General features: G+C 39.1%; 1 protein-coding gene across 1 annotated transcript in view; it reads left to right on the forward strand.

Moving 5' to 3' along the window:
- Positions 1–11,222: 11,222 nt before the first annotated feature.
- CARD14 (caspase recruitment domain family member 14) overlaps positions 11,223–25,423 on the forward strand; it is a 29,685-nt gene continuing 15,484 nt past the window's right edge. Inside the window, exons 1-8 of the mRNA XM_072403956.1 lie at positions 11,223–11,401; positions 11,636–11,867; positions 14,319–14,456; positions 16,642–16,967; positions 19,927–20,085; positions 22,387–22,503; positions 23,093–23,218; positions 24,814–24,966. Of these exons, the coding sequence (XP_072260057.1) occupies positions 11,657–11,867; positions 14,319–14,456; positions 16,642–16,967; positions 19,927–20,085; positions 22,387–22,503; positions 23,093–23,218; positions 24,814–24,966 (1,230 nt within the window). The 5' untranslated portion in view covers positions 11,223–11,401; positions 11,636–11,656. The remainder of the gene's footprint in view (positions 11,402–11,635; positions 11,868–14,318; positions 14,457–16,641; positions 16,968–19,926; positions 20,086–22,386; positions 22,504–23,092; positions 23,219–24,813; positions 24,967–25,423) is intronic.

Raw genomic sequence — 25,423 nt, forward strand, 5'->3', positions numbered from 1 at the left:
CCCTTCTAGTGTTAGCATGCATTCATATACAATGTCTGTTTTCTTTTTGACATAGCTGGGTGCTATGTTACAGAGTGCCCAGATCTCGTCCTAGTCTTCTTGAAGTCTTCCATTTATTGAAGCATCTGGTTTTTGAGGTTAGCTGGATGTTTCCAAGAAACTATGACCCAGGGAGATAGCTTGGTCACCTTAAACTATAAACCTGGTTTGTTTTTTTCTGAAAATTTTTTTTTGTCTGTCTTTTTTTGTCAGCCTTCTTTTTATGTACAGTATGTAAAATGAGTTACGTATATATGCACACTTAATTGAATAATTTTGCCATGCACTGAGATGAATAAACTCATGCCTTTGGTGACCAGGATGGCCAGGTGGTTAGGGCGTTGGATCTAAAACCCAATAGATATCATGAGTATCCTAAAAAATGTACAGGAGAAGCAGTGTTTCCCAACTTTTTTAACATAGGGGAACTCTTAAATTAGCTTTCAGGTTTTCAGGGAACCCCTACTATAATTACTATATCCACAGAACACAGTATATTAGCTTGGCGATCTGTGGGAAAAATGTCATATAACCACAAAGATCTTTGGTGTCCGATTGCCTCATGGTAACTTCATGATGGTAGGTCATTTGTGTACAGCTCACTTTTCCTTTTCATTTTCAGTTGTCCGCAAAAGATCTTTGGTCTATAATGACTCAACAAAGAGTCAGCTCAGGAGATAAGTAGGGAAAACTTTGCTCTGCAGTATGCACAGTAGAAGGAAGCACTTCCATTATGTGCCCAAATCATTTTTCTGCCTTTGTCCCTGTTATGACTTATGGAAAGTTCATAAATTAGGGCAAAGCACAACTAAAGAGATTTCTATCTGGTATTCTGCTTCCATACCATCACAAATAAGTGTTTTGTAGTTTGGTCTGATCACAGACTTCTGTAGTGTTCTGATTCCCTTTACCATTTCTTGACTGCTGATGTTAAAAGTGTCAAGTGTTTAACTGTATGTTAAAAAACTGTTGCCAATTGAAGAAGACAATCTTAACTCTCACATTGCTCTCTCTCTCTCTCTCTCTCTCTTGTTTTTTTTTTTCTGCCTTCTGCTCATTTTTGCTGTTTCTCTTTTTCTGTCTCTTTTTTTTTACTTTCTCTTTTGCTCTTTTTATTTATTCCTTTACTCTGTTTCTTTCTTTTCAAACCCTTTATCACTCTCTATCATTTCCATTTGTTCATTTCCTTTTATTTATTAATCCCAGTTTATTTCAGTTTTTCTTAATGTCTCTCCTTCTCCCTGTATGTTTTGTTTGCTTCCTCTTTTTTTTCTTCTATTGACATTTAATAGTTTCTTACATTCTCCCGCTGTTTGCTTATAATTTATATAATAAAAGAAAAGCATGATTTTGCCGTAACTGGCATTGGTGCCTTAAACATACTGTTTATAATGCTTAAGTATTAACTGTTTTAGTTTGAAACTGAAATTTCTGTCACATTTTGTGCCAGCGAAAGATGTCCCATATCGAGAAAGTTTTCTCATTTCTAAAGTAGAAAAAAAGTTGTGGGGGCTGGCAACTTTGATTGGGATAGGTGTGGTTGAAGCGACGTTGGTTGCCTTGAATTTGCCCAGAGATTGTCCCTAATAGCATTTTGAAGAAATATGCATTAATAGTATTTTATAAAATGTATTTTTGCATTAAAATTTAAAAACACATTTTTCAACTGTAATGATTTACTGGGTACAGAACCAGTTTTAATTAATGTTTATCACTTCCTGTGACAAGAGGCCTGTAAAATTACTAAAAATCTGGATGGCCTCATCTTTTTTGCACTTGTGTTCTGGGCCTACTTGAAAGAGAGATCCATAGCCGTAAGAAATTAGGCGCAGGGCCACATGACAGGGGTTCTAGGCCTAGCCCAGGGGTGTTAAGGGTTATTAAAATGAAGTAAGGCTAGGAGGGCTGTGCTAGTGTGGAGCGTGAGGTAGGAGGGGATTAGGAAAAGGAGGAGTTAAAAGGGGCTGGACAGTAGTGGGAGGTCCTCTTTTGGAAAAAAATAAGTTTTCTGTACAGATGCAGGTAGGGGAAGGGAGATTTTTCAAGGCCTTCTGGCCCAGCTCAGGAGGCAGTGGCTTCACGCTGTGAAGCCTGGCCACAAGATAGAGTAGCTGAGATGTTGGTGGTGGTGGTGGGGGGTTTAGTGAACCTCCCCCCTCTCAGTTATGGTAGCAGGGTAGCGGCCTCTCAGGCGCAGGCCTGCAGTGTGCCTGTGTCTGATCCCCCCCTTTTATCAGAAGGCTCAAGGCCTACCTTGGAGCCCCTTCAGGGAACCCCCGGGCAGGGTAGGGTGGAATCCACGTCCCTGTCAGAGCTCTGGGGAAGGGGCCGCCGCTGCCAGGGGGTGCAGCCCCGCTTCCCTGGATGAGAGGCCTGCAGACCTGGGGTCTCTCTTGCAGAGGGGCCCCGGCATTAGGTGAGGCCCTATCAGAGGGCAGCAGTAGGCGGGGCGGCTGTGGCCAACAGGGGTCAGGGCCCCGGATCTACTGTTTGTGGGGTCCCGGTGGTAGGCCTCACCTAAAGCCAAGGACTCACGTGGTGCGAGTGCCTGGCGGATAGTGTCCGCGGCCAGCCCGGAGCAGGAGCTCGGTGGTGGTAGTAGCAATAGTTTCTACTGCCTCCTGGGCACGGTCCGGTCCCAGGAAGCCCCCCCCCCCCCTGCTAGGCTATGGAAGAAGTCCAGAAATCATGTCCAGGTCGCCCAACAGGAAGTGACTGCAGGGGAAGGCTGGCTGTGTCACTTCCAGGAATCCTTTTGGCTTCAGTGCACAGAGCTCCCTGTTTGCAGAGCTCTCGTTTTACAGTTTGTAATAGCGAGTAGGGCACGGGGGGGGCTGAGGGCCCCTAGGGACCAGCAGGCACGCCTAGAGGACTTGGGCTGACTGGTAGGAAAAGGGGGAATTTGGAGGTGGGGGTTTTTTGGGCAACAGGCTCATGCTGGGTTTTAGGTGGGTGGTGGGAAACATTACAGGGGGAGGTGAGCCAGGGTATCAGATCAGTATAGGGCTGTGGTGGGATGGGTGAAGTGGTCTGGGAGCCAAAATAGGAAAGAGGGGGAGGAGTGGGAAGGTTTGGGGGTGTGCGGTACAGCAGGGGGGTAGTGCTTTCACGTGTGTGAGTGTTTTGGGGGGTGGGTGAAAGGGGGGTTTAGGGTTTAGTGGGGGGTGCACTTGTAGGAGGACGTGTGCAAGGGGTGCTGGCAATAGGCATGTAGGTCATTTTCCACAGTTAAGGCTTGGTCATTTAGTTTGAGTGGCAGTTCGGGGGTGTGTAAAGGAGGCACTTATTGGTCTCCTCCTTGCTTTGAGGGGTGCTGTTGAGCGTTTAGCATGCAGCACCTCAAACATGGTTAGGCACCCTTTGGTGGGTTGTTTTTTTAAAGAAAGGGGGGCGTATCAGGTTTATGGGGATGGATTTGGATGCATTAGTTCGGGGCAGCTGTCAGCAGGTGGTAGAGCGGAGGCCGGGAGGAACTTGAAGGGGTTAATTTGCAGGTGTGTTTAGGTTCTGGAAGTAGTGTTTGGGGTGCGGGGGTGCACAAGTGGGTTGGTAAAAGAGGTAAAGTCGGGGGAATTGGGATGTTGCTGGGTCAGCAGGTTGGAGGTAGAGGGAATTGGACAAGTTGAGACCTGGGTGTTAGTATTGGGGGAGGTTATGCCCTATTCCTCCTAAAAGCTGTACTGAGGATGGGGTCCACTAAAAATCCTTGGTGTTAGTGCTGGGGGATGGTTACACTATTTCTCCCTGGTGTTGGGGCGACGGGATGGTATACTTCTTACTCGCTGTTGTCAGTACGGTGGGCTGCTAAACTGTCTATTGTTCTTTGGGACCAATTTGAGTAATGATATATTCGTTACTTCGTTGTGTCAGTGCAGCGGTATGGTGCGGGATGGTATATTCTATTACTCCCAGGTGTTAATACTGTGGGATGGTTTACACTGATTATCTCAGGTGTCATTGCGGGGGAGGGTATTTTCTATTACTCCCTGGTGTCAATACGGTGGGATGGTATTTGCTATTATGCCCTGGGTCAGTCCTGTGGGATGGTATATACTATTTCTCCCAGGGGTCTGTATAATGGGATGCTATACTCTATTACTCCCTGGCATCAGTGCAGTGGGATGGTATGCACTATTTTCTCCTAGGTGTCAGTACAGCGGGATGGTATATTCTATTACTCCCTTGTGGCAGTACAGTGGGATAGTATACGCTATTGACCTTTGGAGGTTGTTTTTTTGGGTACGGGTACACTATATTACTCCCTTGTGTCGATACAGTGGGATGGTATGTTTCGTGCAGTGACTGGGTTCAGCATAGTGGGTTGGTATGCAATTTGGGTTTTTTGCCCTGGCCTCTTGCCCAGCTCTCTGGGCAAGGTCAGTTGATGTTGGGTTGCTGGTGACATAGTAGCTTCATTTTTGATTCGCTCTTTCTGGGTGGGGCGTTCAGTGCCAAGCGTATTCTGGGGTGTGTTGTGAGTGGGGTGTGGTTCCAGGCCAGGGTTTGGGTGGTAGGCCTGTTGAGGATGTTGTCATGGGTTATTGACCTGGTTGGCAGGTGATTCTGTAGTTGGTGGGGGTATGGGGAGGCAGTTAGCAGGGGCAGCTGGTGGTTTAAGGTACATGGGTTTCAGAATTTGTCTAAGGACATGGAGGGAATGAGTTGAATAAATTTCAGGTTGGGGCATTCAGCTGTGGTTCGCTTGGTTTGAATCGTGTGGTGAGTTGGGTACTATCACTTTGGGCGTGGTGAGAGGCGGACGGTGGTTCAAATGACCAGGAGACAGTGTGCCTGCCTGGAGCAGAGATGGCGGTACATTGGATCGAGGTACCTGGATTACAGTGGAGTGGAATGGGGTCAGAGCCTCGCACATTTGGGGCGTGGGAGTGGCCCCTGTCATGGTAAGGTCCATGCCGGGGGGTTGTTTTGTAGTGTCGGATGAGGGTGCCCGGGTGTGTCGCGGTCTGGTTGGATACGGTGGCCAGGACCAGATGGGCGGGCGCCTGCTCGAGGGGGGCATGGTTCATTACTGCCTGGAGTGAGGTGAATACGGTGGTGGGTCATTTCAGTGGCCGAAAATGGGGGTATCGTAGTGCTACATAATGTGTTGGCACGTTTGTGGCGGGTGAGTGGCCCCTTGGCATGGTAGGGCTCCTTGCCAGGGTGAACTATGATTTGGCTTATAATTCAAGAGGGACAAAATTCCTGCTGGTAAGCTGGTTTCGAGGTTGCAGCTGGAGTGACCTGGTGTTGGGGTCCGGTCAGTTACGGTGGCCAGGACCATCGTTGACGGCACCTGCTTACTGGAACGGTTCAACACAGCTCGGAGTATGGTGAATACTGCGATGGGACATTTCCACGTTCTTGATTGGAGGAAGACTAACTGGCAGGCTGGCATTTAACAACCTCGGCGAGGGTGGAGATAGCGTTCAGGTGTAAGGTTTTACACCTGAGCGATGTGGCGGTTTGAGTCTTGGAAGGCAAGGATCCAGTGCATTAGTAAAGTGGTGAATTTTGGCAGGAGGGGACAAGTCTCCCCATTCAATTCTACTGCTGAATGGCTGAGAAGGGGAAAAAGGAATTAACCTCAGTTAACTGGAAACTACACTTCTGCAGGATCGGCCATTCCCCGTGGGTGCCGGATAACAGAGGTTCTACTGTATTTCCATATACAAGTTCTAAAGAACAACACTTCCAACCACAAGCAAATGCCACTAATAGAATATGTACATTGAAGCCAGAAGCCAATCAGTTTGATACCAACTTGCTAAAATGGGTCAGAAACTGTTCCTTCACCAACTACCTTCCTACTTTTTGCTTCAGCTTGCATAGTTCAGTACCTCTACAAAATTTTGTAGCATGGATCCAAAAGTGTTTTTTTATTAAATATTGGTAATCAATATTTGGGCAGCATGTCATTAAAAACTAATTGGGCAAGACTGTTTGTGTTGTTGCTACTTTTTTTGCCATCCCACTGTTGTGCAAGTTGATACTGCATACATGAAAGTGGGATCTGAATTCAGAAGAATCACTGTCACACTATTACAGGAAGGTGGATTTCACAGATAGGCTCAAGAGATTTTTTTATGGCACTTGTAAAGGGACCAAAAAAAATGTAACTGTAGATAAACCAACACATTGAAGAATCTTTCTAATTTCAGTTGGCACAAAGCCAGTCCATAAATAAACTTAGGTGCCCCTTGTTTGGGCTTATGCTACCTTAAAACCATCAGTAATTGCTGCTGGATGTTAGTCTCAGCCACACTGTTGAAGTTAGGTGTTTATATACACTGAGGGTGAAGTCTATATAACTTGCTTACTTTGTTCAATGTTTTTTTGTGATATCTGATGATTTATCTTAATATTAATTTACATTTACTGTAGGCTAATTGGCTAATTCAAAAACCAACTGTGAAATTATCTGAGGACTTGACATCATTTTTGGAAACTTCAAAGCTGTTTAAAGGCATACTAACAATATGTGTATGGCATAGTAACAAGGTGTATGTATGTAGCTACAACAATGGATAATGAATTGAAATGAGTCAAAGGGTGCTTTGGGTACCAGTAAAGATCACACAGCAGGGTGATTTTCAAATAACTAGAATGACTGCCCTAGTAAAAAGCTATGATATGCCACGTCAATAACATTTTACAGGTTCTGGACAGTGCACAAAATTTGTATCTGCCTTACAAGTGTTGTTTTGTGATTTCTGCCCTGCGGTAGGAAGAAGATTGGTGAGTTACTTACAGCTTAAAGACCAATCTGTAGAAATATGGCTGAGGGGCAAATTGCAAAGGACACACAATGCTGCAATAAACAACATGCTATAAAGGGAAATTTGAGTGACACCCTGACTTTGTAATTCGGAGAAATGTAAGGTTTGTCCTTCATATTACAAATGACAAAAATAGTAACTATGCATTAGGACACGTGCCGCTCCTTCACCTAGAAGATCAGCTTCACAAACAGTGCTACATATTTTAATATGGAATCTAGGACTGCAATATCTAGTCTGAAATAAATGAGATAAAAATAACCCACTACATGTATACATGTAACACTGCACACAAACATACACTCAATCCAAACATTACACAAACATGCACAAACTGCAAATTCTATACAAACATTCACACAATACACACAATCCTTTTGTTACACACAAACATACACACATTCTGCACATTAAAAACAATCATACACAATATGTACACCGACTTTATTAAAAAAATATTTATATATATTTGAACTTTGCAATTCAGACAGATAGAGGAAGATGGGAAAACTTCCTGAAAACAGGGAAACTTGAAAGTTGAGATAATATCCACATGGGTTCAGGGTTTAAAGCTCTTATATTTAGTGGATACAAGGCAAGATAGAGATAATTAAGGAGCAAAGGGCAAGATGTTGATGATATACGCCAGCCAAAATAAGATTTAATATATTTGATTTACAGAAGCTTCTAATGCATATCATTAGAACCTCACAATATGCAGTGAAAGAAAATAAATCTGTACAACTGTGCTAGACTGAAGGTATGGATGGAGTTCAACTTTAACATTTACCAGAAATTTTTGCAGCCTCAAAAATCTATTAGCCATATATTTTAGAAGCTCCAATACTGTACAGCACTGTAAAATACATCAGGTCAGAGTTAATTGGTCTTGGGTAATATTCAGTTGTATGCTTCATATGCTGGAGGACAATGTGCTCCCAACCTATTTTGTAAGCTTCTTCAGGGTGTGGAACTTGCTAAATTAAGATGATCTGAAATAGCATTACTGTAATTCTGTGATCATGTTGCTTTGTATACCACAAAGAGCCCTTAAGGTACACTTGTCATGAGATGAAATACGGTTCTGCTACGGCTAACTTTTTGTTGCTATCTAGGGAGACATTGACCTAAAACATGCACATGCCTCAAATCACATGCCTGCTTCAGTTAAGTGCTCAGTCCTAATCGCTGTGTTTTCAAGTTCAAGTGGAACAAAACCAAGTCACCAGGAGACAGCATGTTTAGGCAGATGAGACTTGCAAAGATTTCTGGTGGCTTTTTGTTTTTTTGCTTGTATTGGATGGCATATGCACCGTGCAATGTAGAGCCAGCTCTATTCCCAAACATTCCCACACATGTAACTTGCACAGGGATTGCCTAAAGGCTGAGGAGGGTCATGGTGTGTCTACAGGACTTGGTTGTTTTGGGGGATGCAGCAATACCAAAATCTTGAACCTATCATTTCTGTAATTAGCAAGTATGCTGTATGCATAATTACCTGTGATGGCAAAAGTTTACAATCCACCAACATGGGTTTGTTTCTGCTGTAATAGTTAAACCACAAAATTGGCATGACCATTACAGAACTATAGGAATCTATCTATAAATAATCAGTATGGATAGTAAAAGTCCTTAATTTTTTATTGTCTGTTATTAAGGATTGGTAAATGTAGAAGTGGATGATTGTACAGCAATGTACTTGAAAGTTAATAGGTAAACATGGACAAATGTGCACTACATAAGGAGTTTAAATTTGGTGTAAATGTATATGTAATGTAATGTGCTTTTACTTTGCCCGGCTGTGTTAATGTGATGAGCCTTTTGGTTGGCTAATAGGGTACATAGCTGTCATACAATTGGTGGTTTTTACATTCACCAGGAAATTGGCCCTTGGTGCCTCTTGCAACCTCTGCATAACATTATCACAGCAATTTTTACTGACAACTTTGTTTCTTGTTGATCACAGTAAGGACGGGTCCTGGTGGTTGGCTCCGTGTCAGCTACTTAGTCACTTGCACTGCAGCACTGGCTGCGTCTGTACACTGCGCCCCTATTCATGTTTATTGGGGATGCCATGGGGAGAAGCTACTTGTAGTATCTCCTCCGAGGTAGTGGTTCGTTGGCATTAGGTTGTGGTAGCCACACCACAACTTCATGGCCAGTCTGAATATTGCCTTACACAGTGTATACTAGGTAGTGGCTTCTACAATGATTTTTTCACACAAGGTTCACTTTAGGTCAGGTACCAGATTTTTATATACAATCACCTACTGTCAGAACATTTGTGCCCATACCACAGTTTTATTGATATTGTGTTTAAAGGTTTACTGTCCCTTAACAGTCTAACTTTTAGATAATACTGCATTCTGCTCAGTGTTAAAATAAAACTCCATCCATTACCAGTGCATTATAATGTTAAGCCACTGAGGTTTTTTTGTCCAAAGCATTTCTTTTAATCCTTTATAAAAGTGAAAACAATAAACTGATATGACCTTCCTTCACGTAGAACTGTGACCAGGCTTGGACATTCCAATATATTTGCATATTACTAATAAGCAGTAAGTACATTAATTAACAATTAAGCAGGTTCAGACCTGCCAGCCATTTGGCTGCTCACACCGCAGTGCTGGTTCTTAAAGAGTCAAAGTTTGCAGATTTGACATTTGGTGGCAGTGAGCAATGCTGAACAAAATTGTAAAAAATTCATTAAAACTGTTACTAATAATCCACCCTAGGTAACCCTTAACAGTTTTTATCACCTTTCTCTGATTTTTCCTTAGCTTCTTTATACATTTTGTATGAAAACATGTTTACCTTATTTTTTATTTTTGTAGCTCTAAATTAAATGAATAATCCTATATTACTTAAGGTGAATAAGATTTTGCTCATGGAGGATCTTACTTTCAGTATACAGGAAACGATTGGGAAATTTGAGGTCATCTGGTTCTACTGGATATTATTCCTGGAGTTACCTGATAAATACAAGATACTCTAACCTCTCCATGATCCTCTTATTGTAAAATGTACTATTATAATAGAAACATGCAGGTTGTCAAACACAATTCATGCCATGAAAATTAAATAAAACTGTCAATCGACAATTATAGTATATATTAGCTAGTGCTAGCGTACCTATGATTGTTTAGGTATAAACCTCTTGCAATTCCTTATATACAACAGCCCCTAGGCTGATAGCAGGAGGGGTACTAAGAGCCAATTAGAGGCGAGTATACCATTGTGATAAGAGTGAGCAGAGTGAGCAAAGAGATGACCTCATTAGCCTGATGATGCTCATTTACTCTCCAGCCAGAAAGCAGAGGGGTGAACAGATGACTTCATGGTGTTCCTTAAATGTGTAAATCTGTGGTAATCTAACATAACGTATTGTATTATACCTATAGTTTGTATTGATTCACAGGTTTAAACAAATACTAGTGTCCATACACAATATCTGATTCATGGGTTCCAACAAATCCTAGTGTCCCAAAACACATAGGATTTGTTTGAACCTATGAATCAATATGAACTCATGGTATCACTTGCATGTGGACTCAAGAATTGAATGACTGTATACATTTTATTGTGTTGGTAAAAATTGCCTTTATCTTTCTTAGCATCTATGAGATGGAATACAATTGTTGGTTATTGATATATTTCTCTGAATTACGTAACTTTCATGTTGTAAACCCTAAAACTAGTGTTGGTTGAATATCTCACTATTCGATTCAACAGCTATTCGAATGAATAGTGAGAAATTCTCCAGGTGATCAAATGCTGAAATTGAAACACCATTGAAGTCAATGGTGCGAGTATTCTGTTTTTTTTAAGGGTCTTTTAAGGGCTGCAAGAGCAATCAAACTACAATCCCCGGGCACTACAGATGATGAATGGGGACTTGTCCCCATTCATCACCTGTAGTGCCCTGTATTCCTGGATAGAGAAACTCTATCCAAGAATACATAGATAAATACATACATGCACAGCTGCGGGAATCATGTCATTGTGGGAAAACCTGTAAAAAAAAAGTTTAAAAAATACAATCATTCAATACATTTCTTTAAAATTATTTATTTTATTTTTTTTAAACACATTTTGTCCCCAAATTTTTACTGTCGAATCCTGTGTTTTTCGGGTCTATCCGAATTCGAACAGCCATATTTGGGTCGAATATAAGGACAACCCAAATTCAAACACCAAGACTACTTAAAACCCCTCTTCTAGATAGACCAGTTCTGGAGATTTGTACCCTTACAGGGGTTGGTTAAATGCATAATAAGTAAAGACAATGCTGTTAAGTCTTGTTATTTTATTATCTGGCTGTTCCCTCTTTTCATTTTCACAGATTTCCCGATCTGTGAACTTTGTGCTTCAGTAAGAGCAGAATATTTTTTTTTTCTGCGGGCTGGAAAATTACGCAGCCCTGGGGGTGAAATTCCAGTTATGTAGCTACCTACGTATCTACATTGGTGACATAATTCCAGCTAAGAGTAATTCTATATGTGAAACATTTTTTATATATTCATTTCCTGTTTCTCTGTAGAGCTGCTGCTATTTTTCATACGGATATATGAATTCATTTTGAGGTACGTTCTCTTATTATATATTATTAATAGATATGGTTGATAAAACTAACATGTCTTATATAAAGTGTTTTCATTTATTTTGGACTAACAAGGAAGTAAAAAATAATTTGTGGCTGAACTTTGGCAGTAAGAAACGTGCTGACAATAAGATCATTGTATTTGCTTTGCACTTGGAATTCTTGTGTTTGGGTGATTAAATACAGTGACAACCACAGGTCTTGTTTCTATATTCAGCTTTGGATATCATAGACAATTATGGCAGCGCAGTGGAAGGCTGACCCAGAGTTGATGGATATGGAGGAAGAGGATCTCTGGGAAATGATTGAGAAGCACAGATGTAAAATTGTACAGAAACTGTCACCAGAACGTCTCACACCGTACCTGCGGCAAACCAAAGTCTTAGATGCCATGGATGAAGAGGAGATCCTGCATTGTGCAAAGTTTTCAACCAGGGCTATGAGGCTTGGTGAGTCTAACTAGTAAAGTACTACTATACAGATCAAGATGAATTGTTTGCTGTATATAACATGTTTTGTGACTTTTGGTTATAAATTATAAATAAATTATAATTTATAAATGTAAAATACTATTTGGCAGTATGATTAAAGTATATGAATAGCTGTTAGCTGTATAATCATTTTTTTTTTTTAATTTTGGTTAGCTAAGGGATTTTTAAAGCTTTGTATTGCTGTCTGTGTTACCAGTGTGTCGGGTTTTGTTGTATTTGTCCCGATGGCCGGGGCCACTGGGACAGACAGTGATTACAAATCTAAGATCCACCAGGATACAACAAGAATTGAAGGGAAATCTATTGATAAGATTAGGAAACAGTTCTCCTACCTTCCTGGTATATTACCAGAAAGGGAAATGAGGAAGAATACAAAGAAAAATATAAAATGACATGGGCCCCATAAAAATGTCGCTTATACATGGGCCCCATGACATGGGCCCCATAAAAATGTCGCTTATAGATCTTAAAATTCCATCTGGTGCAAAATGGAACAGATTGGGGTCTATTTGTAAAATATTTGTTCATTGATTCTCTTTTGATTAGGTTTGTTTATTTTCCCTGTCAAATTCATATCTTCCCACTCCCTCTTTTTCCTTTTTTTTGCCCCTCCTCCAAATTAACTTGTTGAAATTCCCTAAACCAGATATCTTGGATATGCTCCAGAGGCATTTTCACACTTTAGACCATAATCTCTATTGACTTGGATAGGAACTGCTTGCAAAAGCATAGAAATCCCTATAAACATTTTTAAGTGCAAGCAGTTCAAGTCTATGGAGTTTATGATCTAAAAGTGTGAAAATACCTAAACAGTGAATCCAAACTAATCTATTTTAAAAAGTTTGAATGAGTGAATTTGAAGGGCAAATCAAAAATAAAGGAAAAATAGTAGAAGGGAAGTGAACACACAACTAAATAGAGATAAGGAAATCAAAAGTGTAACCCGTATATGTTATAAGATAAGTTTCATAAACTAGCAGGATAGTGAACTTTCTCGACCAGATTTATTAAAGCTCTCCAACGCTGGAGAGGATACACTTTCATCAGTGAAGCTGGGTGATCCAGCAAACCTAAAATGGATCTGGTTCAAGATTCAAAACATTTGCTAGCAAATCCATTCCAGGTTTGCTGAATCACCCAGGATTACAGATGAATGTGTATCCTCTTCAGCCTTGGAGAGCTTTAATAAATCAGGCTCTCTGTGCTATCTGCATGTGGGGAAGCATGTGATTTTCTAAATTGGCAGGGCTTAGAGCGATAGCACACCCATAACATTTTCGCCAAAGCACCCTACAAAGAGTAATTAACTTTACTGGTGGGTGTAGCAGTTTCCTTCCCTCAGACACACCTGTGCAAATGACAGGCAACCAGATAGAACCAGGATAGAATGTGGTATGAAGATGACATGCAATTTCAGATACGAGAACAGGCCAAATTCAGTACAGGCAGTGAGCATTCCTTGTCAGGGACATTAGCATTGGGGGACTCAGGGTGATAAGAGCACTGGGTAAAAGTTATGACCGTGTTTTTTTTTTTAGTTGAAATCAACTACTTATATTCCAGAAGCATTAAATCAAAATGTGTGCAAAGTCTTGGATTTAGTTTAGTGGAAAGTATCCACAGCTTTAGTAGAAAACCTGTCCCCTGACAGCATTCTGTTGGAAGGACTCTCTGAGTGAAAGCAGTCATAGTGCTTTCTTGAGGAGGTCCCAGTGAATCATACCTAGAGATCTGCAATCAGCTTTGCTCAACTGCACACATTTTTTTCCATGTAACTGTATTTGAAAATGTTTCAATAGGTCTTTCTTCTTTCTCATTTGTGACTAGACAGTGCTAAGACATAGGGGCAGACAGAAAGACCTCAACCCTTTCAAGACACAAAGAGCCTGATTTATTAAAGCTCTCTAAGACTGAATAAAATACACTTTAATCAGTGAACCTGGGTGGTCCAGCAAAGCTGGAATAGATCTGGTCCAAGATTGAAAACATTTGCTAACAAATAGCAAATGATTTTTAAGTGATTCATTCCAGGTTTGCCGGGTCACCTAAGTTCACTGATGAAAATGTATCTTCTCCAGTCTTGGAGAGCTTTAATAAATCAGGCCCAAAATGTAAGTTCCAAAGACTGAATGGGGCAGCAGTTGCGTGTACCAGTAGTAGTGAACTTGTTGCTTTGGACAACTTGGGGAAAACACTGGTTCAGTTAAGGCTGTCCTATACAAATAAATACTGTAGGTGTGAAATCATAGATGTTCCATCACCAACACTATGTAAAAGCATGTGCAAGGTGTCTCAGAATTCACAAATCTATGCTAACACTCTGTGATCATGTGATCCATGATCACAAGGTAAATATATTTCTTTACACATTTCATGTTTGTCTCAATAAATTCTTACTTTGCATTGAAGGGCACCTTTTGGACATACTTCGAACAAGAGGAAAGAATGGAGCCCTCGCTTTCTTGGATAGCTTGATACTGGCAGAGCCAAGATTATATACCCATATCACAGGAAAAGCACCATCTAAGGATCCAAATAGTTTCAGCAGTAAGAGAAAATACATTTCTTGGTTGATGTAGTAAGCGTGTCCAGTTATAACTTGTTCTTCATTTTTCTTATACTCTCAAAGGCTAATAAGTCTAGCTTGGATTTATGGGATGGGCTTTTTTTAATAATAAACAGGATTTATATAGTGCCAACATATTAGGCAGCCCTGTACTCTGAATACAGACAGTGACACAGGAGGAGAGGACCCTGCTCCGAAGAGTGTTTTCTGCTGCCTAACTGCATCTGTTCTCTCCATGTTACCCAAGCCTAGGATTTTTTCTAAGATAAAACTGATTTGCACAAATAGTATCTATCTATATTTCTAGATACAGTTTATCTACCTATTCATCTTTTATATACCTACATGTAATGTCAGTCATTAATTGACTGCATCTGAAACTCACATTCATGAAATCAATACAAAAATACTGTTATATCAATTTACAAATAAAGTTTACTTACTGTAAGCATGATCAAATAATAGCTCAAAATAAAGTAACCAAAAAAATGTAAGATAAAAAGGGCAATGAGAGTGGTTAAAACAATGTACAAAAGAATACAAGGAAAGGCGTAGGAAGATAGTAGGGATTGTACAGGATATTACAATAATGGAAATGAAACTTTTTTATTGGTTACCAAACACTCATAGGAGATGTGTTGATTGTTTATTAGTAACATAAAAAATAGAAGTCCTTCCTGATTCCATATATAGATAAGCAATGTATTTCCTGGAAATGTTACGCATTTCAGTTTCATAATTTTGAATCCTATTTCTCAAAAGATACATATCTAATTTGTTTAAAAGTTTTCAGTGATTCCGATGTCACTTAATTTGTCTGTAATGAATAACATAACCTGACCACTCCATTAATTAGGGGAGGACCCAAACTGAAACAGTGACAATTTGCTGTTTTACAGTAAAAAATAATACCCTGAATTTTTTTACATTTTGCCCTAATTTCCTCCAGATAGCAGTGCACTACTGGTGACTGCAGTGTAAGATCATCTAAGGCAGTGTTGCCACTGAGTGTCAGTTTCAGATCAGGCGCAGATACAGGATACAAATACATAATGTGAGACTATTACTCGTAGTGCTAAATTTGGCACAGAAAAGTAGTCTGAAGAAATATGATAAAACTTAGCAAACATATATTTATCAACCTTAGGTATCCCTTTATGGGGCACTTTCATTCCACATATTAAAGTAATAGTAGATACTTTAGAAACACTCAATTTTTCTTGTTCCACACATTCCAAATTTATTTTTACTAGTAACTTATTACAAACGGAAGTTTTTGTATTAACAGAATCTGGACATAGAAATTACAAAGCTATAAACCTAAATTCAACAGAGATAACCTAAAAATGCCACATTTTTGTGTAGTAAAACAACTGAATACTTCACTATATTCTTATTATCTGTATCAAATCCCCATAGGTGTTTCTATTGGTGACATCCATTGTATGCCAGGAGGCTGGAGGTTTCTCATTGGGGAGTTCCAGTGGTGGATATCCCACTGGAGGAGTCCAATTACTTAAAGCAATTGACCTAAAAAGACTTATGGAAGTTTCCAACTGGATGGGTCCAATAATTTAGAGTGATCATACTGCAAGTTCTAATGGAGGTTTCCAACTGGATGGGTCCAATAATTTAGAGTGATCATCATGGAAGGTCTAATAGAGGTTTACAACTGGATGGGTCCAATAATTTAAAGTGATCATACTGGAAGGTCTAATGGAGGTTTACAACTGGAAGGGTCCAATAATTTAGAGTGATTATACTGGAGGGTTTATTGGAAGTTTCCAATTGGAAGGGTCCAAAAGGTTAGAGTGATCATACTGGAAGGTCTAATGGATGTTTCCAATTGGAAGGGTCCAACAATTTAGAGTGATCATACTGGAAGGTCTAATGAAGGTTTAGAACTGGAAGGGTCCAATAATTTAAAATGGTCATACAGAAATGTCTAATGGAGGTTTCTCATTGAAAGGGTCCAATATTGTATATTAATCAAACTAAAACAATCAATATAAATATATATATTTGATGGTAACCATATCAGTCACAAATGCAAATTACCTACCAACTCAGGACCATTGAGTGTTTTTCTCCTTGTAGCTATATTAGTTTATTTGGCATGGTAACACGTTGAGTTCCATCTTTCATTACATCTATTTTTCTTATTAGAGTTTATAGACAGCAGTCAGCTGAGTATGCTTCTGAGAGATATGCTAAGCAATCTGCAGGAGGAGTTGACGCAAGAGAAACAGCTGAAAAGATCGTTAGTGCACCACTTGCGCAAAATGCGTGAAAAGCAGCTGCAGCTGGAAGAGGAAGGAGATTGTGTTCGCAACATGGAGTATGAAAACCAAAGACTTCACAGAGAATTAGATGCCCAGACTCAAATGCTGACCAAACTAAAAGATGAACAATATGAACTGTCAATGCGATACTCTCATGCCCTGCAGGAAAAGGATGGAGTACAAAGCAGGAACAATGAGCTGCAAGAACAGGTCAGAACATTTCATTTCATATAGAGTTGTTTACAAACGCTCCTCAGACTACATAGAGGTCAGGACGTCATTCCATAAGGTCATACTATCACTCATTGCAAGTCTTGCATGGCTCAAGGTCTAAATGAGGGAGTAGGCTTTGCCAGTCCAATGTACTAATGCTGTACCCCCTCAGGGGCTGGAACACATTTGGGCTATAATAATATAGCTGTATCAATGCTGACTCATTCATTGGAATCAGATACCTCACTCTTAAGAAAGAGCCTGGCTTATATTATGCATTTTAAGATATTCTTCCTAAATGTATACAATATTTTTGTAGATATAGTTAGTTACTTTGTTGGAAAGTAGAATAACTTCCATCAATCTAATCAGTCAAGATTTTTCTTGACCTCTTTCCAACAGAATGTGCAGTCCAATATTCTCAAGTACAATGGCGTGTGAAGAGAGAATGTTATTTTACATTCCATTGTGGAATTAGGAACACACATGTCTGTACACACCTTATTCTGAGACTTCATCCTCACTGACAGCCACTGACATCAACTTACTGGTGGCTCTGTCTCATCTGGTGATTAAGAATTAATTGGCATAGATTACAATCTAATGATCAGCATGATAGTCAATTGCGGTAATTACATGTGATTTGCTGCCAACTGCAGTAGTCAGAGAGAGGAGCAGAAAAGCTAAGGGCAAAAATAAGGAGTTGTAAAAATTCAATAGAGTGTGTAAAAAAAACAAATAATCAATTTAAAAGTTTTAAAAAATTGTAAAAAAAACTATTTTTGGAAAATAACACAATGCATTTTTTCCATCTGTCAGATTATAGAAAAAAGAATGAATCAATTTTCTAAACAGTGTACCATATAAAAAATTTTATATGTCCTTAAAACACAATAAATTATATACCAGGTAAATTAGTTATAGAACTAATATTAAAGCTGAACTTAACCCAAACATTAAAAACATTACAAGTAGGCAGGTCCTTTATGAAAAAAGGGACAGGTGATGTCCGTCCTGCAATAAAATAACTTTACCTACCTGATCACAATTTAGGTTTTTTGACAGCTTAGGATGGCAACCAAACAGGTAAGAATGCCTATTGCAAAGGGGACATTGCCTGTCCCTTTCTGCAATAAGCCCCTGTCTGAGATTTGGTCTGAGCATCCAGGCTTCAGTGGCACCCCATTCATGAAGGTATAAGGATAATCTATCATTACAGATATCCATTACTGTCCCTTCTTCCAAAAATGCCAATTGCCTAGCTGTTACTCATTTTCTGCAGAGGATGACGCAGCGGGGTGCCTTCCATTCATCCTCCCCCTTTCTCAGTGAACAGTGTTGTTTGTACACCGCCTGTTCATTTTAGTGTTGCTGGAAATTCTAATCTTCATTAGGGATAGAGACTTAAAAGATTGGGACAAGAAGTGTAGGCATTGCAGCAACTGTGTTTTTAGAATGGAAGATCATTGCAGAGTTGTGATACAACAATTTTTGGGTAAAATAAGCCCTTTGGTATGTTAATGGAATGTTTTTTTATTTAGATGCATATATGACATTTATACAATACTATATGTTCTACAAATGTTAAGCTTAAAATGCATGTCTAGCTAAATTTATTTTTTAACTTTTTAAAAATGGAGAAGGACCCTGTTGGGGTTTTTCCTGTTTTTTTATGCTTTGTTACAGAGATTTACTCTGAACTCACTTTTCCATTGAATGAAGCTCTATGGAATGTATGATGTGTGTATAAATACCTTTGATTAACATACCAAAGGGTTTTATAATTCCTAATAATTGCTGTGCAACTCTATCCTTTAAATTATTGTTGCATGTTTTTTTATGAGGACTGGTAATGACACTGTTTTTAACATCTATTCACATCTTCCATTTTCCTATAGGTAGTAAAATTATAAAAGACAAATTTATTTTTTAAGTTTAAATCAGCTAAATACATTTCAAGTGCATCAGGACAAAGGGAGTGCAAAGGCTTATAGTAAGCTATCTTTAGAAATAAGCCACAAGTAGAAAAGCCTCTCCTCTGCCAGAAGCAGAAGTGCGACTCACCCCATGTTGAGTCACTGGGCTCTCTAATCAGGAGGAAGTATGAGATTCACTCTGAATTAGTATAGGGGCTTGCTGGACATCTGCAAAGAGACTACTGTTTCTAAAAGAAAAGAGCAATGGCTCCTCACCATTTGGCTAATTCATACTCCTTTCGTCCTGACGCACCTGAATTTATTTAGGCCTAAATGCTGAAAACTGCACCATAAGGCAGAGTTTATACAAGATTTTTGCCCTTAGCTGCCAGATTTTAATAGTATTAGGCACACGTTTCTCCATTAGTAGAAATACTGTCACTCCAGATCCTTATATCTATATTGTTACAATTTTACAAGTTAGAGAAAGGAAACCAAGAAAATGTATGTGGTGACCTAATAAAAAGAGTGCTGCTATGTGTAGCAAAAGTTTTGTAGTTACTGGCATTAGGTAGGACATCTAAGTTTAACACCAAACAACATCTTATAAAGCAAGCAATGTGATTTTACCAAGTCATGAAATAGTATATACCAGCCTTTATCATACTTTTTACCATAACTGAGGTCCCAACAATTAAAATATTATTCACAGCTCATAGTATATTATCACGGTGGCCAGTGGGAGAAATGCCACCCTTACACATAGCCAAAAAAGATTATTGGTGTCAGTGGTAAATTACCTGGGAGGCACAAAATGCCTATTGCTCGAGGAACCTCTAACAAACTCTAGAGGAACCCAAAAGTTCCTAGATGGGTAACATATGGTAAATTCTATACCTGGTGAATTGATATCGTGTTTCTAAATTGATAACAGATAAGCATAAATTCTGAAAGGATTATACATTTTTTGCCTATAATTTTGCTTTGGCAGATTGCTGGATATGATGAAACAGTGTTAATTTTCACTGTGCTCTTTACAGATCTATGCTCTTAAAGAAGAATTTCATAGAGTTAAAATGGAGCTGCAAGTGGCTCAGAGTTGGAACAATAAAAGTCAATGTGAAGAAGAGCTGCTAGCCTTAAAGAAGGAAAACAGGAAGCTGAAAGAAAAGCTGGATATGGCAGGAGAACCACAACAGGTAAGTCATTGAGTCATAGTTTATTTGCACCTTCTGAAAAATCTCCATCTTGGCCTGTATGTTGCTAAAGAGTCCCAGTTCAAAGTTTGGCATTCTGAGGACTGGGCAGTGATGGACACCAGAGTGTTAAATCACCATAGACCACCAATTATTAGGTTGACTCATTCATGATCAGCACATAGGTAGTATTTGCAAAAACAGATCTGAAAGGTGAGACGTTTATTCAACAAGAAACAATCTACAAAACTTTTATACTTAGGGGTCCACTTAAAAAAAAAAAGAATCTAACATTCCATCCAACATTCCCTAAGGAGAATCAAATACTGCTATTGAAATGCATAGACCTGGAAGATTTCTACCAGGGAATGTCAGATTCCCTGTTTTATAAAGTGAATCCCTAGTGTTGGATAGTATGCACATAATCAAGGATAATCCTCCAAAATCAGGTAATAGTGTTTGCAAACCATATATTGTACACATCTTTTAATACAGAACTGGATCTCTGAATTTATATCTTCTATTTCTGCCAATAGTAACCAGAAAAATATATAAAATGTAATTTTTTAAGAGACCCTGTCATTATATTTTACTTAGCTTAAGTACTAGACATTCTTAGCAGACAAAGCTTCAACACCTTCTGCTTGGTATCAGGACCTGTTTCAACACCACCCCCATACATTCCTATAAGCCCATCGCTATTATGGGTTACTTTATTTGCAGATTGAAATGTGTGGAATGTTTGAAAGTGATGGACAATCTTACAATTTTCACCAAAATATAAGGTTTGTGAGAATAGTTAGTGGGGATATCTGCTCTGGCGACAACTTTATAAGACAGGATTACTTTTTTCAGGATTTATTTTCACTTCCTGATGCACCCGTAGGATAGAAAGTGAAAGGAATTCTCCCCAACATAACACAATCAGCAAACATACATTACCATTTTTTTTTAACCCTACACTGTCTAATATTGTTGGCAATACATATAGGTACATTATGTAAAAAGTATTACTACAATGGAGCAAAGAAACCAGGTCACAGAATACATCAAGAACTTGGAATTGTGCGTTTTTGTATTCCTAAATCATATGGGTCTTCATTTCCACCACATAAGAAAAATTGTAGAATCCCATTTTTTCCATGCACAGAGATGATTCTGATTATCTCGCTTATTTAGAGTTCCCAACCACTTATTCTGGGTCTGCACCTAATTTCTGGTCTTAAATTTTAGAAGTTAAAGATACTTTATTGGGAAAATCGGGGGGGGGGGGCAATGTATAAAGTGGAGGCACCTGGAGGTAGCAGTACATATCTAGAAACTAAACATACTGTTACATCTGAATGCAGAGCTTCCCAGTAGTGGCGGACTACTGGCTCCTCTTGGAATGGAATGGTCTATCTCACTGGTCAATAGGAAGGCAGCAGAGGTGGACAAGTTTTATCACTATTGGTGATACAGTGAAATCTAGTTATCCGGCACCCATGGTGAATGGATAAGTGTAGTTTCCAGTTAACTAAAGGTAATTCCTTTTTCCTTTTCTCAGCCATTCGGCACTAGACTTGAATGGGGAGACTTGTCCCCATTCACCTCTAGTGCTGAATGTCTGAAAAAAGGGAAACCCTGATGCGGCTTGAGCCATCATCGGGGTTTCTCTTTTCTCAGCCATTTACGAAGTGGAGCAAACAGCGGAGCTCTGCTCTGCTCTCCTGACAACTCCACTCTCCTGATTACTCCCGCAGCAGTTCTTGGATGCAAAACAGATGCTAGGGCTGCAAGAGCAATCAAGAAAGCGGAGCTGTCAGGTGCCAGTTATCCAAATTTTCTGATTATCTGAGTTCCAGATAACCGTGGTTCTACTGTACTTTCACTTTCCATCTACACCGGAGTGCCCTTAAATTGCTGTTTTATCATTCCCAAGGTACAAATCACACTTTTGTGGTGCATGTCAACTCATGATAACACACAACATAATGCACGGTATCACATGTGCATTAAGGCAACAAACAAAAATGGCAACAATTAAATTCTAAGGCTTATCAGGGATGAATGGAGTGCTGGGGAAGTGCTTTAACACTGTTCACAGTCACAGTTGATCTGACTAAGCCAACCAAATGCTATACTTGCAGAGTTTGATTGTCAGAGTCAGAGTCAGATTTCCTGTATCTCATTGACCATCTCCACTAACGGGTGACAGAAGAAAAAACAGCAAAAACATTTTTGTTTAAATGATGTGATGCTTTTGTAAACTAAATATACATACCCATACTCAATATTTTTCTTGCCCCACATTTTTGCCTGCAGGAAAAATTGGACATAATTCAGTGCTCAGATAGAGATTTGTCAAGTCATGAAGAGTTACTAGCCCAGCTTTGTGATGCCAAAAAGAAGATAGCCGCTGGTGAGGCATTGGAAATGATGGTAAGTGCCATTTATTTGTGTGGTCAGGTTAAATAATTACTTACAATTTTCAGAAAATCACACAATACAAACAAAACAATGTAAATACTTAACAGCGTTTGGGTAATATTTCAAAATATAGTATTTGTTTTTACCATGAAATAAAGTTTGGATTCACACTTACAATTTTAAAATTTAATTAACAGACGTTCTAGTGACTACATAGCGTAAACACAGCTTAAACTCCTTACAAATAATAAATACTAATCTCTGGAGATCATTGGTGATCATCTCGAGTGAAAATCTAGACTTAGTACAGGTATGTGATCATCTCGAGTGAAAATCTAGAGTTAGTACAGGTATGTGATCATATCGAGTGAAAATCCAGACTTACTACAGGTATACATATTTCTCACAGGTTCCTATGTGTGTTTGTAGAGGTGAGAGCTGGGTGCAGGAGCCAATACATCATTATATTATATAATTATAAAAGAAAGATATCTAAACAATGGCACATTTGAAATAATGTATCAGAGTTATGGAAACCTGAGGACACTGCTTTGCATGTGATGTGGTTCTGATGACATTTGTGATGTGGTTTGTTTGGCAGTGGCAGAAAGAAAAGGACACCATGCTTCAGGAGAGTCGACATTTGCAATCTAACTATGATATCTTGAAAAACAAGACAGAAGCATTCCACAATCAAGTGTCTGACCTGCAAAAAGAGCGTGACCAGGTGAACACACACATACAGTTAGGTCATACAGTTAGGTCCATAAATATTTGGACAGAGACAACTTTTTTTTAATTTTGGTTCTGTACATTAGCACATTGATTGGGAGGCGTTTCATAATACAGATGGAAAATCACATACAGCCAAAGCAACCCAGGAGTTTATTAAAGCAAAGAAGTGGAATATTCTTGAATGGCCAAGTCAGTCACCTGATCTGAACCCAATTGAGCAGGCATTTCATGTGTTAAAGACTAAACTTCAGGCAGAATGGCCCACAAACCAATAGCAACTGAAAGCCGCTGCAGTAAAGGCCTGGCAGAGCATTAAAAAGGAGGAAACCCATCATCTGGTGATGTCCATGAGTTCAAGACTACAGGCTGTCATTGCCAGCAAAGGGTTTTCAACCAAGTATTAAAAATGAACATTTTATTTTCAGCTTTTTAATTTGTTCAACTACTTTTGAGCCTCTGAGCCTCCTCACATGCAATATTTTTGTTCAACCCACTGGATTAAAGCTGAAAATCTGCAGTTCAACTGCATCTGAGTTGTTTTATTTAACATTATTTGTGGTAATATACAGAACCAAAATTAGAAAAACGTTGTTTCGGTCCAAATATTTATTTGGACCTAACTGTAGATAAATGACATTGGAAGTTTGTAAAGGGGTAATAGTGCTGCTTTTCTTTCATTCCTGTTCTGTAAAATATTTAGAATTAATAGATTCTCTGTACAATAGTAAGTTGTACGGTGGGTGGAAGGATCTGGGCCATTTACCATGTGTTGACTCTTATGATTGGACTTTCTGCAAAAGGGAACAACAGACTTTTTTTGACTTTGGGTGATAGTCTGCCGAAGCAGGTTGAAGCCTTCACCCCTCTTTGGCAAGGAGGTTTTTGTATAATGTTATATATATATATATGTGTCATATATGTTATATATATGTCAGAAAATGTTATTTCTTGTTTGTACAACTTTACAACCTGAACTGTGTTAATTATTTATGCAAAGGATTGTACATACAGATAAATTGGGAATGAGAACATATATTATTGTTTAGTAAAGTTTTCTGTGTTGAGGAGCAGTTGAGTATATAATGAGATGAGTAAAATAAGACCAACCTGAAATCAGCAAATCTCAGTGCAGGCCAACCTTCATACGGTCTATGCTCCCAGTATGGAATGTGGCAGTCACTTTGCTGAGAATGCCCAATAATTTGCAAGAAATGTAAAAAAACACATGATTTCTGCTTGCTTATGTATGGATAGCCAAAGTCAGAACAGCTGCATCTTATTCAGGTAAATCGCTACCAATGTAATAATTCACTTTGATAAATGTACAGCCGAAACCAAAGTTGATCCATCTTATCAGTCCACTTCTGGCATAACACATTCCATGATGATTAGATTCATGTGACTGAGTTATCTGAGTGGCTATGCTGTGAGAAATATGTAACTGACACAAATTAGAACTGAAGAAGCAGCTTCAGTGAGCTGCGCAATATCTTCAGAATTAGACATGTCGGGTTAAGTTTGGCTCATTACTAAAAGCTTCAGTAAGGATGCAGATAGCAATCACAGTTTTTGTTACTGTTTCTGCAGGCTTATAGAGCTCGTGACATGGTTCAAGGTGAGATTTCCCATTCCCTAGCAGAGAAGGATTTGCTGAGAAAGAAGGTCATGGATCTTACTGAATGTAACTCTGAACTCAAGCAACAGATTCAAAGTTTGGAGGCTCAACTGCAGTCTCAGATGGTGAGTAATGTCAGAATCTGAATAATGGTTGGAACTACATTTGTGTACATATGGGGATCATCCAGATGTCCAGGGTAAATCCGGTTTATCAGATTCTATTATAAATAACAAGCAGTATGTACGATGTCAGCACAATAAAGCAATATGTACAATATAATGGATACAAGGAATAATGAGTTTAAACAACATACTGCTGTTTCTCCATATCTCAGCAATTTTTACTTTGCAAAGAATACATATTCATGCAAGGAATTTTTAAAAATGTCATTTTTGCTTGCACACCATTGGATGGAAAAGGTTGGCAACTTTACCAGATTAACAAAGCTAAGTGAATGAACTCTTGCGGAGTAATACCTTATTTTGCCAAGCACACATCCTAAACTTTCTTAGTAATTCAACCTCATTGTTTCTGCAAAGAGAATCTATATATAAAAATTGTATGTATGTATGTGTGTAT

The sequence above is a fragment of the Pyxicephalus adspersus genome, chromosome 3, assembly GCF_032062135.1.
Source record: "Pyxicephalus adspersus chromosome 3, UCB_Pads_2.0, whole genome shotgun sequence".
NCBI classification, from domain to species: domain Eukaryota; kingdom Metazoa; phylum Chordata; class Amphibia; order Anura; family Pyxicephalidae; genus Pyxicephalus; species Pyxicephalus adspersus.